The 15,151-nt window shown below is 42.8% G+C and overlaps 1 protein-coding gene across 3 annotated transcripts in view; it reads right to left on the minus strand.

Moving 5' to 3' along the window:
* TNIK (TRAF2 and NCK interacting kinase) overlaps positions 1-14,675 on the minus strand; it is a 392,919-nt gene extending 378,244 nt beyond the window's left edge. For all 3 annotated transcript variants that reach the window (XM_047874618.1, XM_047874617.1, XM_047874619.1), the window contains exon 1: positions 14,237-14,675. In XM_047874618.1, the coding sequence (XP_047730574.1) occupies positions 14,237-14,293 (57 nt within the window). In that variant the 5' untranslated portion in view covers positions 14,294-14,675. The remainder of the gene's footprint in view (positions 1-14,236) is intronic.
* Positions 14,676-15,151: the final 476 nt, after the last annotated feature.

A 15,151-nucleotide genomic window follows, 5' to 3' on the forward strand; every position in this document is an offset into this window, starting at 1 on the left:
TGTGTGTGCGATGTTCTTTCCCGGAGTAGCATCTGGGTATTAAGCTTCAGGGGAGCACGGTAGAGCGTTTGCTTATTTGTCCCCATGAAAAGAAAACTGAGTTCTCTCTGACTGGTGCCAGCGTTAGTAGTTTAAAGAAAAGAGAACAGAGGGGTGGCCTTTTAGGAAGAGCAAACACTTGGCTTTGACTTTATCAACCACCCTTGAGTAAGACACCAGCACCAGAACCATCCAAACTCAGTTTCTGGCCTCTAAAAGAGTCAGTCTTATGAGTTCATTGGAAAACTAGAGCGACTCCAAAGCTCAAAGGGCCCTTTTACCCATGCAGATGGCTACAAAGAGGCCATGCTAAATTCACAGTTTCCTCAGAGCCTAAGATAGCACCACTACAGAAACAAAACTGTCCCAAACTTGGTCCTAGAAAGAACTTTTGGAATGACATAATTAATTCCCTGCCCCATGTAGAAAGTAACTAACATTCCTGACTAAAATGCTTGCACAGTGGGGTGCCTGGCTGAGTCAGCGGGTAGATCCGGTGACTCTTGATTTCCGGGTTGTGAATTCAAGCCCCATGTTGGATGTAGAGATTACTTAAAAATAAAATTTTAAGGAAATAAAATAAAGTAAAATAAAATAAAATAAAATAAAATAAAATAAAATAGAATAGAATAAAATGCTTGCAGTTAGCTATTACTTTAATGACATAAAGGCCTCTTCTGAGAAAGTTGGATCTGTCCTCCGATTGCAATATTACAAAAAACTCAATCATCTTCAACTAGACATTTTTTATATCCAGCCTAATGATGATTATCTAATATCTCTTTTCCCTTTAAAATAGGCCTTCTTAGGGTGCCTGGGTGGCTCAGTCGGTTAAGCGTCCGACTTCAGCTCAGATCACCATCTCTTGGTCCGTGAGTTCGAGCCCCGCGACCGGCTCTGGGCTGATGGCCCAGAGCCTGGAGCCTGTTTCCGATTCTGTGTCTCCCTCTCTCTCTGCCCCTCCCCTGTTCATGCTCTGTCTCTCTCTGTCTCAAAAATAAATAAAACGTTAAAAAAAATTTTTTTTAAATAGGCCTTCTACAATGGGAGTCTTTGAATTTGATTTTTTAAAAGCATCTTCCCAGCAGTAAGTATGAAATACAATTTTGATATATGCTCATTATCAAGTTGTATACAAAGTTACCTTAACAACCATAATGGTCACCAACCTCCCCCAAACAAAAAAACCATGTGGTATAAGCAGTGTGTTTATCTAAGAATTACAGATTAAAATAACAACACAGGACATCTTTGTAGATAGGTAAGAGATGTTTAGGAATTGTTACAAGGAAAGTCTGTAGGATTTCTCAGTAAGGGGATCCTTTAACTTGCTGCCTAGATTCCAAAAAGTCTATTTCATTTTTCAAGTTTCACAAAATAAACAACCCAAAGATTTCAGGCTTCAAACTAAGGTAGGGTTGAAAGAGCTGTGAATATGGATTCTTTTTTTTCAGCTTTTAGGCAAATGCCAGCACCTCCTGAGGCTTCAAACTGAATCCCCACAGGTCCAAAGGGAAAAACAGGAAATTAGCACCAAAAGGATGCTTCTTAGTCTTGGGACTGTGGCTTTCTATCCCCTGAATAAACATGCTAATAAATAAATAAAATAAAATAAAATAAAATAAAATAAAATAAAATAAAAAACAGCAATGCAAAGAACAGTCCAGGATTATCGGGTGAAAGTTGTAGACTTTTGCACTTCAAGTATCTCCTGGTCTTACAAACAATTAAAATGCATATATTAGTGTGAAATATAAAATTCCATATTCCTAAAAGTATGCGTCTTCTACAATTTGAAGCCATACATCTTATGAAAACCTGGCAGTTACCTTATATAAATAAATCACTGTTTTCTACTCTGCAACATTTTCAGGCAAACTCAAATTTCTGTGGATATGCTGTTTCTCCCCCATTCATTAGACACCAAGGTTCATGAGGACAGCACTCACATGTGTCTTTGCTACCAAATTCTCAGCATGTAGCACAATGCTAGGCACATAGTAAGTATATGCTCAATTAATAGTTGTTGAATGAACGAATGCACCAGCATGAAAGACAAAAGAAAACTGTATTTTAAAAAATTAGGTCAGTGATTCCAAAACTCTAAAGTACATCAAATCACCTGGAGGGCTTCTTAATGCACAGGTTACCCGGCTCCATCCCCAGTTTCTGATCCAGGAGGCCAGAGAGGTAAAACCAAGAGATGAGCATGAGGCTACTAATTCAGGGAGCTTACTTTGAGAAACACCGTCTAGGCAGTTAACCTGTCAACCAGCTCCAATGCACAGGAAAACATTCACTGAAAGTCTACCAACTGCAGAATCCTCTACCGAGTAAGCCACGCAGGTACTGCTCCAAATGCTATCAAAATTGCCAACACAAGACATACGTGCAAGGGGATGATACACAGACACATGTCCAAAACAGCAAGAAATCATTAGTACAGTCAAACTAAAGATGTTTCATTTCTCCAGTGCATTTCTTTATGATGTATCCTACTGTGCAGTTTAATCTATTTTTCTCAGATGGAAATTACTAAACCGCAATGCATAGCAGTTCTTTCTTGCACGACCCCACTTCATTTCACTTACTAATGGGAGTTTCATCTGAGGCCAGGGCAGGAAATGCAGAGAGGGAGCCCATTTTAAAGCTTATTGATGTTGTTTATACTTTAGTGTATGTAAGGAGGAGAGCAATGATCAAGACTCAGTTCTTAATGATCAGAAAGGAAGCAGAGGCATTAATAAGGTACAAATTTAATCTAAACCGCCACCAGGTTTAACAAAAGGATACACAGAACAATCCAAGAGAATCCCGAACTCTAACTGTGACCATTGCGTAGCTTTGTAAATCATAGCTAGCATTAACTTTCAAAGGTATACGTTTCTCATGACCCTGTTCTAAATGTAAATGCATTTATATCCAGATCATAAGCAGAGAGGGTATCTAATTAGATAATGTTTGCAAGTACTTTGAAGATATTTAAAGTGCTCTATAAATGCTAATTATTATTATTATTATTATTATTATTTAAATACAGTTCACAATTACTGCTTACAACCTATTCCACCCACCACACTGCCATAATTTGAATACAGGCAGCTAAAAAATAAAACAAAACAAAAAATCCTAGAAGTAGAAAAGATGAAACCATGTCCATATGAAGCTCTAGATTTTTACCAGTCATAAGTAATTTATAAGCATTTCAATTTTTTTTTAACGTTTATTTATTATTGAGAGACAGAGAGAGACAGAGCATGAGCATGGGAGGGTCAGAGGGAGGAGGAGACACAGAATCCAAAGCAGGTTCCAGGCTCCGAGCTGTCAGCACAGAGCCCGATGAGGGGCTCAAACTCCCAAACCGCAAGGTCATGACCTAAGCTGAAGTTGGACATTTAACCGATTGAGCCACCCAGGCGCCCCAATTTATAAGCATTTTAAATAGAGGGCTGGGATATCAAATCTAGTAAATCTAAGCAATTGCCCTCTGCAAAACAGACAAACCCAAAGTTGTGTCAATTTTCAGAATTTCTTACTTATAAACCTAGTGGAAAGCAGATTGTGGTCCAGAACACAAGGCTCTTTATTTACCCTTCTGGCTGCCAGCCGCATCTTCCATTTTCTCCACTGCAATCTTAAAGTATCTACATCATTCTGAAAAAAGCATGACTCAAGATTTTGATTTTAATAATCATCAGACAGATAAAGCCTTGAGAATGGTCCTTCCTATAACATATCTTCTGACTCATCTTGCTAGCTTCTGCAATAATCAAAAATTGAGTGGTCTCCCGTTCTTAAAAAATGGAAATCTTTGAGCCTGATTCCACATCTTCCAAACATACCTGTCAGATGATTTTCCAAAGAGAATGACAGATTAAATGTAAACATCCCTTATACACAGTGTACAAGAAAATTATTGCTAATCCCAAAAAGGTTCACATTTTAGGTTTTTACATTTTTAAGGCAAGAAAAAGAACAATTAACATATTCAAAGCTGACTTTGGTTCATTGAAAAACAAAATCACAAGGAAGAAATACCTTGGAAACAACACTCAAACACCATAAGCTCACCAAAGAGAGCTTGTGCCCAAATGAAAGACTTCTGGGAAACCTGTGAACTTTAGGAAGATAACACACCAGATAATTCTGAAGTCTTGACAAGGTCTGCAGGGCAAATAATGACCATGGGAGTCACAATGTGCAGTGGCTTTGGGGCAGGTCGGTTGTAAGTTCCGCCATTTTGTAGCTCTATGACTTTTGGTAAATACGATGGTTTTTCTAAGTCTCCTGTGTTCATTTGTGAATGCTAAACGCCTGTCTCACAGAAAATTTGGAGGTAATTTGACAATACCAAGAGCTTTATACACTTTTGTCATAAACTACACTTCTAAGAAGTTATTCTAAGGACACAGAGATGTACACAAAGACTTACGTATATTTATTGAAGCATTATTTACAAAACTTGAAAAGTTAGAAATAACCAGAAGCTTCATCAATAGGAATTGTTTAAATATTATCATTCATCCTCACGACAAAATGGTAAGCAGTCATTAAAAACATATGGTTAGAGGGGCGCCTGGGTGGCGCAGTCGGTTAAGCGTCCGACTTCAGCCAGGTCACGATCTCGCGGTCCGTGAGTTCAAGCCCCGCATCAGGCTCTGGGCTGATGGCTCGGAGCCTGGAGCCTGTTTCCGATTCTGTGTCTCCCTCTCTCTCTGCCCCTCCCCCGTTCATGCTCTGTCTCTCTCTGTCCCAAAAATAAATAAACGTTGAAAAAAAAAATTAAAAAAAAAAAAACATATGGTTAGAAATTTGAACACTAAATACTTAAAGAAATTTTAAGTAACATACTAATTTCTTTCTCTTTTTTTTAATTTGAGAGAGAGAGAGAGAATGCACGAGGGGGAGGGGCAAAGGGACAGAGAGAGAGAGAGAGAGAGAGAAAGAGAGAGAGAGAGAGAATATCTCAAGCAGAGTCCATACTCAGTGCAGAGCCTGACTCAGGGCTCAGTCCCAGGACCCAGGGATCACGACCTGAGCCAAAATCAAAATGCTCAACTGACAGCCACCCAGGTGCCCCAGTTACATACTAATTTCTAAGCATGATAATAGGATTGTGGTTATGTATTTTTAAGAGTGTTTATCTTTTAGAGATGCATACTGAAATATTTACAAATGAAACGATACGATGCTTGAAAATAATATGGGGAGGAAGTGGACGGAGTTGTAGACAAAACAAGATTGGACACGAATGGATAATTGTTAAGTCGGGGCCTCATTCTACTATTCTATTTTAAATATCAAGGTATTTATTTATTTTTTTATTCAGATTAAATTCATACTCCATACAAATTCACCCTTTTGAAGTGCACAAATGATTTTTTAATATGTTCACAGAGCTGAACAACCATCACCGTGGTCTAATTTTAAGACATTGGCAGGCATTCTCCACTTCTGCTCAAGCTGCAGAAATCCACTTTTATTCTCTATAGGTTTGACTATAGATAAATGGAATCCTATACTAGGTGGCCTTTTGTGTGTGGCTTCTTTCACTAGCATAATGTTCATCCATGTTGTAGCATGTATCAAAACTTTCTTTTATTGATGAATAATATTCCATTGTATGGATATACTACATTCCATTTATTCACCCATCAATTCATGGACATTTGGGTTGTTTCCACTCTTTTATTCTTATTTTTTTTTCAACGTTTATTTATTTTTGGGACAGAGAGAGACAGAGCATGAACAGGGGAGGGGCAGAGAGAGAGGGAGACACAGAATCGGAAACAGGCTCCAGGCTCTGAGCCATCAGCCCAGAGCCTGATGCGGGGCTCGAACTCACGGACCGTGAGATCGTGACCTGGCTGAAGTCAGACGCTCAACCGACTGCGCCACCCAGGCGCCCCAAGTTTCCACTCTTTTAAAAAAATTAATGTTTATTCATTTTTCAGAGACAGAGAGTGACGGGGGGAGGGACAGAGAAAGAGGGAGACACAGAATCCAAAGCAGGCTCCAGGCTCTGAGCTGTCAACACATAGCCTGACTTGGGGCTTGAATCCATGAACTGTGAGATCATGACCTGAGCTGAAGTTGGACACTTAACCCACTGAGTCACCCAGGCACCCTGGGGTTGTTTTCACTTTTTGGCTAGTATGAATAATGATGCTACAAACAGGGGTACCTGGGTGGCTCAGTTGGTTAAGCATCTGACTCTTGATTTCAGCTCAGGTCATGGTCTCGAGGTTAGTGAGTTCAAGCCCCACATCTGGCTCTGTGGTGCAGAGCCTGCTTGGGATTCTCTCCATCTGCCCCTCCTCCACACCCATGCACATTCTCTCTCGCTCTCTCTCTCAAAATAAATAAATAAACTTAAAAATATAAAAACATAAAGAATAAATTTTGAAAAATGCTACAAACATTTGTGTACAAGTTTTTGTTTGGATATACGTTTTCAATTCTCTTGGGTATATATACCTAGGAGTGGAATTGCTGGGTTACATGGTAACTCTACTATTCAACATTCTAAGGAACTGCCAACCTCTTTTACAAAGTGGCTGTAATGTATGAGCATTCCAATATTCCTTCTGATTTTATGTAACTTTAAAATCCCCCCATGACAAAGAATTTTTACAATTATGTTATAGAAAAACATTAACAACATGCAAAAAGGGTGATTGTTAAGTTTAAAACACAGGTTGCAGGGGCACCTGGCTGGCTCAGTCAGTAGGGTATGTGACTCTTGATCTTGATGCCATTATTCCGAGCCCCACATTGGGTATAGAGTTGACTTTAAAAACCAATAAATAGATAGTGGGTGATGGGCATTGAGGAGGGCACCTGTTGGGATGAGCACTAGGTGTTGTATGGAAACCAATTTGACCATAAATTATATTTAATATAAAAAATAATAATAAAATAAATAAATAGAAACAAACAAACAAATAAAAGCAGCAAACAAGTGAAAACACATTTTTAAAAAACAGCTTGCGGACAATATAGACAACATGATCTTAATTTTTAAAGCTATCCACTTAGCAATGCACAGAAAAGAACTACTAAGCCATATACCAAAAGGAGCCCTGGAGCCCCGAAGGTAATCCTGGTGGGGAGTCTTAAGAAAAATCAAATATATGCACTGCCTTCGTGAAGTTTACTATCTAGTAGTGGATATAATCCAGGTCAGAAAGTTCTGAGTGTGAGGTCAGTTCTGAAAGGGTTTACAAGTGGAATGGATAACTTCTTTCTGAGAGAAATCAGAGGAAATTTGGTGGAAAAGGTGGCATTTGAATGTTTACTGTTAAGGTAGTAGAGACAGAAAAGGAATACAGTAAAACCTTGGGTTGTGAGCATAATTCGTTCCGGAAACACGCTTGTAATCCAAAGCACTCGTATATCAAAGTAAATTTCAAGAACCATTGGCTCAGTTGTGGTCATGTGACATTCGGCATCTCCTACCACTCGTACTGCAAGACATCGCTCGTTTACCAAGTTAAAATTTATTTGAAATGTTTGCTTGTCTTGTGGAACACTTGCAGCACAAGTTACTGACGCTCCGAGGTTTTACAGTATAAGGTACAGCACCCCCTAAAGAGCATCCATGGGGAGAAGGAAGCTGTTCTCTGAGGCAGGAGTAAAGCATCGGTCATCAGAATTGCAGCGCATGGTGGGAGGCCCAGCTGAATTACAGCTGGTCTTACTGCTACACTAAAGAGTTTAGTCTTGGGTCTGTAGACTGTGAGGAGTCAGGGAAGGTCGTGAATAAGAAATACCCAGACTGAAAATGTGCTGTTCGAAGAGTAATGTCACTGCAGTGTACGTAGAGACTAGTCAGGAGAAGGCTGATGGTAGAGACGCAGGAGGGAAGTCTCGTCATGGATGCTGCCCAGGGCACAGTCACCTCAGTGGTTGTAGAGAGGAAAGGAGCAAAAGGCCGCATGCAATGGATAGCAAGGAAAGATGTTTAAGATTGGGGTGAAATAAAATGTGTTTTGAGAATTTCAAGGCACCCCCTTGAGACAACTGGAGAACAGCCGAGGCATGTAAAAAGCAGAAAGCGAATCATCTTTCTCTAGAGGGAAATAAACTTCCAACCAGAATGAAAGAAATTACAAGCGGAATTCATCCAACATTTTCTATTTAAGTCCTCCCTCTCTCTCCTCTAGGAACCTTATATTTATATGAGCAGAATAACATTTCATTCAAAAAATATCACCCAGATTTTCTTGGAATTCTCAGCACACTGCTAGTTCAGGCCCTGTTCTCAGACAGCTACTTCCCCCACAGATATGGTAGAACCAATTTGACATAAAAGCAACTTTCAGACAGATTATCCCAAATTCTCTCAGAAACACAGACTCAGAGACTGGTTGTGCTCAGCTGGGCATGGCAGCCATGATTCAATCACAGTAGCTCAAAACTGGGTGGACTGGAGAACTGCACCCCTGAAGAAAGGAACGGTGTAGGACAACAAGGACATGAAGACTAATACCAAGGCAGAAACACAGGAAGACTCAAAATTACAAGGTTTCAAAGAGCCTTACAGATAAGGCAGCGGGAAATGTGATATTTTCATGAAGGAAAAATGTTAGGTGTTCTTTCTTCAACAAAATATTCCATGACTTCCTAAGTGGACAATTAGGCAAACAGCAAACCATGACTTATGTTAGCTTTTTTACTAAGATTCAGAACACTGAAAATGATTACGCATATTTCTCTGATGTTCTGATAACTCCCACTACACCCTGTTTTATTATGAGGCAATGTCATGGCAAAGAAAACACCTGTTTAATATCTCTAAAAAACAGCAAATATATCTAATTAAAAAACTACTCTGCTGTTATTGTTTTTGAGACACTGTTATCTTATCAATTCTTTCAACTTTGCTAAACTCTCATTTAAGACCAAATTTAACTAAGTGCTCTGGGATAAGGAATTAATAATGTTTCAAGATTTCCTTAATCCCCATGAGACCTCTGACCAGGTTTTAAATACTGGACTAGTATTGTATCATTTCAGGTGGACACTCCCCTCCCAAATACACAAACTTTGAAAAGGCACACGCAAGGGGTGCCTGGATGTCTCAGTTGGTGGAGAGACCGACTCCGGCTCAGGTCATGATCTCGCAGTTCATTGGTTCGAGTCCTGCGCCAGGCTCTGTGCTGACAGCTCAGAACCTAGAGCCTGCTTCAGATTCTGTGTCTCCCTCTCTCTCTACCCCTCCCCTGCTCATACACACACTCTCAATCTCTCAGAAATAAATAAACATTAAAAAATTAAAAAAAGAAAGTAAAGACACAGACATAATAAATGTGGCTTTATTTAAACAATGTTTAATCCACAAAGAAGGGAAAAAGTTAAAAAAAGAAAAAAAAAGAAAAAAGTTTTAATGAATAATGCTGATACCTGGTACTGGTTTAGAAATAGAGCAGGGGCACCTGGCTGGCTCAGTCCTTAGGGCATGTGACTCTTGATCTCAGGATTGTGAGTTTAAGCCCCATATCTGGTGTAGAGATTACTTAAAACTAAAATCTTAAAAAAAAAAAAAAAAGTAGTGAATGCTGATACTGGGGCAAAGGTCAATCCAGGCCAGCAGAGAAACATATAAGGTCATGTTGACACATATAAAGGAAAAGCTACTTTCAAAAGACGCAGGACCTTCTGATATCTTCTTCTCAGAGCCATTTTCAATTAGGTGCAATCACTGAGATGAAATGTTGGTAGAATCAAGTTTCCTATAAAATTCTATTTAATCATGGAATAGTATATTTGTGTAGAGCATTGCATTACGGTTTTATTTTCAAATAAAGCATTGCCATAAATACTTTGATTGTTAAAACCAGCGTATGAGAAAGGCAAGCAGTTGAGATCATTCCCATTTTTAAATTAATTATGGTTCCAGGACTTACCCAGAGTCACAGAACCAATAAGACATGGACATAGAATGCAGTACTCACTCTACTCCATTCACCAACTCATTCATGTATTCACCTGTTTATGCAACTAACTGCAATGACAGATTCAAAAATGGGCAAGGCATAACCTCTGGCCTCATGGAGCCCACAGTTTATTAAGCTGGCAGAAAAACATCCCAGTGCCATTTATAACACAAGAACAAAAAGTGCAGTGGGAAAGATGCATGTGAGTCTTCCAGATGAGGTCAGTTCTTAAATCTATAGGTCTTAACAGACAAAGAAATAGCTAGGCCTGGAAGGCAGTGAGGGGCAGGGGGAAAGACAAGCAGAGGTCATCTAATTCTGTTCAAATAGAAAACTGAGTGTGAGTCCTGGCAGAAACATAGTGTATGAAGTCAGCAGAGGCCAATCTTGGCCTTGAACGCCTTCCTCTGTGGGCCAAACTAAGGACAGCCAAGGTGCTCAGACTCAGATATATGCTAATCTTCAAAAAGCTTTCTGGCTGATCTCACCTCATATGTAATAAAGCCTACCGGTGGCAAATTTCATTTCTTTTAATACTGTGATGTCTTGAAGGGAGAATGACTCAAGCCATGAGTTTGAATGAGTAGATTGTTTTCTGTAGCCTATGTATGTATACACATATTGCATACACCCACATGGATAGTTTATAACCATAACACTATATATGAATATCCACATAGATTATGCAAAACATACATAAAATTCTACAAACCTCACATGGAGAGACATCTGAATAATGTGTGTATCTAGACTGACCCCATGGGAGATATTCAGATGGAGACAGGTTACAGAGAGAGGGTACTATGCAGGACAACCATCTGTACTAGATGATTCAGTCATTTGCCAGCAGAGGAAGAATTGAAAGGGGGGGGGGGGTTACAAAATGAATTCTAAAGGTATCTTAATGCTCCACGGTTTTATGTATTATGAGTTTACCTGCATGAAGCAGTTTCTTTATTCTCAATAAATAAAATTCCATGACTCCGGTGAAATAATTCCTCTCTGCCATTTTTTTGTGCTCAGGCAGAAAATGTATTATTGATTTCTGATTCAGCCACAGACAATGTGACTTAGAGAAAGGAGCACTGAATGAGAAGTCAGGAAACCTAGATTCTCTCCTCAAACCACCGTTTTCCCCTCCCTCACCCCCACCCCAGCAGAGAGGGGGCTGTGTGACCTTGGGCAATGACTACAGTCTCTGGGCTTCAGCTTGGTATTAAATGAAAGGAGTGGGTAGGTGTTCTCTAATTCTCTTCCAGCTCTTAATCTATGAAACCATCCCCCTCCCCTAACACTTAGTTTATCTCCAGAGCTCTAAAAATCAAGACTTTTAAAAGTGGATTCAGATCATCTCTTTTTTAGCCAAAGAAGATCCTGTTTTATCTTATTTTTTAAAACCATCCAAATCTTGCATAATTCAAATGATCAGTGCTGTCACTGGTGGCTCTGGTTTAAATTATGCATTGTTGCTATTTGGGGAGAATGTAGACTAGGTCCAGTCTGGGATCACTGGCTGAGAACAATAAGCCCCCAAAGTGAGAAGGATAAAGGCCTCTCCAGACAGGATCTGCTTTTAATGCATGGAGCTCAGGGTTTACAAAAAGAGCATTGATTGTGTACATTAAAGAGCCACCGAAACAGCAAGGGATTGGTAAGGCTGCAGCAAATTCTCCTAGATGCCACTGACCTTGGCTGCATTTCAGGGGTCAGGCATTCCCCATAAGGTTCTCAGCAGGCTGGCTTTCCTGAGGGGTTAGGAACAAATGAGACCTCTCATCCAGATAAACCCACCTCTCCTAATTTGAGAAGACAGAAATTATCTGCCCTCTGATTTGTGGAGATCACCTGTGTAGCCTTTGGACTCAACAGCCAGCCTACACACCTCACCCCCTACAAGGCGGGTCCTACACCCCAGCCCTCCCGGGTGCAATTGTCTCCACATCAGCATGTAAGTCCTCTAGCCAGCAGTTCCCATCTCTAGAGCTGGCCTTAGCCCTCCCTCATTCCACACCTCCTACAGGCAGAAATACAGGGGCAAAGCACTAAGCCCAGGCCACAAAGAGCAATTTCAGGGAATCCTGCAAAGATATCTTTTCAAAATACAGATCTCTGGAGCACAGGCCTCCCATGTGTGAATCACACTCCAGGCAGGCCGGTGAGCCCTCGTGGTTCCTTACAAGCCTGCAGGCTCTGTGTGCTCGTATCTCAGAAAAGCTTCCCCAGAAAAAGCCCACAAGGGACACCTCTGACCAAGCCCAACTTAAAAATCGCATCAGAGCCCTTTCCATTAGAGGAGCAGTGTTGAGATTCTAGCTCAGGAAAACCACAAGCCTTGCCCATTGTTCAGATTCCTTCCCCATACCCCCCACCCCACCCCCTACTGGGCTTTTGCCACTTTCCCCTACCCGGTAGTCTGGGCCATCCATCCACCTGATTAACCCGCTGGCAGTAACTCCCAGTGCAGAAAGTAGGGCAAATGAACATGCACAGTCTGTAAAGCAGGAAATCACAGACTTAGCCAAAGCACCCACCCGGTTACCAACCCCCACCCCCAGCTGCCCAGGGGGCAGCGGTTTCTGAATGTGGCATTTCTGTGCCAGGAAATAGACAGCTTACTGTAATATCACATGAATGAGCTTTTGCTGCCCAACTATCAAAAAAGCTATTTGAAATGGCATCTCTGTTCCTTCTCAACCCCTGGACGGCCTTGCAGAAACCCTCACCTCTTGGAAGAATTAAGAAGGGAAAGGGAAGTTAAAAAGAGGAGGATTCATGAGACTAAATAAAAAGTACCACTTTGACAGTAAAGGTAGCTCTTTAAAATAACTGTAGAGAAGGAGGTACTGTCAGGAGAAGTAATGAAGATTCAGGTCTGTAATCCCAAGATTTAGCATCAGTCTAACAATGTATGCCTCAGGAGGGCGTGTGAACTTCCAAGCTTCACCCATCCTGTGTGTCTGTGTTGAGACCCACCATCAATTCTATCTCACCATCCCCCGTGCTTCAAGTATACATGCTGTGGCTTTTTTTTTTTTTTATTCTTGGTTCAGGAGAGGAAGAAGCCATCCTTAATTGGTGTCCAATCCTCATCCCCCTCTGCTGCCGCCACCCACACCCCTCACCTCCTTTTCCGCAGGCAGCATCTAATTAAAATGGCAAGAAAGCTCTGCCCCCTTCCCCGATAGAGTGTGTTGGGATTCAGAGGTGGGGGTGGGGAGGCGTCGAGGCTACCCTGGGATTCCTGGTATTCTGATCTCAAAACAACAGCAAAATGGATTCTATAGCAGTGATGTCTTAGTCAATACAATGAAAAGGCGTCTGAGGCGATTCACGCGAAGGTAAACGCAAACCAGTGGGCCTGGAGGGACGTAGATGCTCTCTACAAAGGACTGGCCGCGCGCGCGCGCGAACACACACACACACACACATCCACACACACACATCCACACACACACACACACACACACACACACACACACACACACACTCACGGGAGTTCCGGTCTGACTGGGGGAAAGCAGAGAACACATCCTTCCACCTGCTTAAGTTCAACCATAAAACTGAAATGTCAGAGCCACAAAGTCAGAAAGCACAGGCAGGTCTAAGTTAAACCATAAATAAAGGTGACTGGCAGACTGGCATTGAAGAGAGCTCGGAGAGGCAGTCGGGGCTCAGAAGGCGGAAAGGGGCTAGAGGAGGCAGTTGCCATCTACCAGACCAGCACAGCAATAGCTGCCCCTGTGGAGCGGCAGGTTCGGCTTCGTGGGGACAGTCAGGCTCACAATGTCATCTTGCAGGTAGCTGGGAAAAGTGAGTGGCCAGTGCTTCTATTCACGCTGCTGTTACTCTCTTTGCAGAAAGGGGCAGTGGGGTCTCGCGCCTTGGCACCAGACGACCGTCTGGGGCTTGTGTGCACACACCACGCGCGCGCGCGCACACACACACACACACACACACACACACACACACACGAGCCTTTCATTTTAAGGCTCTTACGCTGGTCTAAGATGAAACTGGCATTAGCTCCACTGGTTCTCTGGGGAGCTTCGGCCACAACCAAAGGAGGACACGTAGTGCACAGCTTTGAGAGGAGTCTTAGCCAAGAGCACCTCGGCGGACCCCGAATCAAAACCAGAAGCCAGGTTCTCTCCGCGTCGCATTCTCCCTCTGCCCAGTAGCCCCCGCCCGGGTTCACGCACCGAGTCCGTTCACCCCGAAACAAACCGCTGGGAAGAAATCAGAAAACATGTTCTACTCACCCTCAGAGCCGAGAGATCGATTTCATCCAGGCTACGAGCCGGGGAGTCGCTCGCCATGTCTACTTCTTCGCGGGAGAAATGGTCCAAAACCACCCTGAAGCTTCTCCCTTGGAAATTCCACCTTGGTCTATTTTACTCGCGTCCTCATGCGGGTGTCGCACCAGAGGCCCCGGGCCCAGCCTCCCCAGCCCACCCCGGCCCCACAGAACCCGATCCCGATCCCCCGCGCGTCGGTCCTCCGGGTCAGGGAGCCCAACCTGCGCTGATCTCCAAGCCCGGAGCCGCGGTGCGTGTGGGCTGCGCGCCCTGCTCAGCTAAGGGCGCTGGGGCTGCGTGGGTGTATTTAAATGGGACATGCTTCTTTGCTTGTGCGTGGATGGCGGCTGCATTGGCTGTTATAATGAGACACATCAACTCCTCCACTCTGCTGGGGGGTGGGGGTGGAGAACCACACAGAACTGTCTATCACCGCTTCCTGGGAGGAGTAAAGGGGGGGGGGGGGTGGAAGGCGGAGGAGGCGTGGTCTCCGACTGGGGAGAGGCCGCGCTTCCTGACCCGGTCCCTCTGCACCAGCGTGGTTGGGGGAAGGGCGCGCACCCTTTCCGCCCAAGCTTTTGCAGGCTAATCTGGATGGATCTGAAAAGCTGTTCCTGGACCCTGCCGTGCTTATCGTAGGGGCAAAGGGGCCTTATTTTGTGTGTCCAATTCGTGCACTGCAGCACAATGGCCCTCAATCGCATTGGGGGGGTTTTCGGTTCGGTTCAAATGCTCTAGCGCTGAAAAAATCCAGAAGGAAAAAAAAAAAAAAAAGAGTGACGGCCTCCCTCCTCCATTAATTATTTGTGGGGCTGGAGTAACGCGGGCTGGTGCAACCGGTGCATATAAGGACTTGTGTGCAGGGAAGGGGATCCGCCT

The sequence above is a fragment of the Prionailurus viverrinus genome, chromosome C2, assembly GCF_022837055.1.
Source record: "Prionailurus viverrinus isolate Anna chromosome C2, UM_Priviv_1.0, whole genome shotgun sequence".
Taxonomy (NCBI): domain Eukaryota; kingdom Metazoa; phylum Chordata; class Mammalia; order Carnivora; family Felidae; genus Prionailurus; species Prionailurus viverrinus.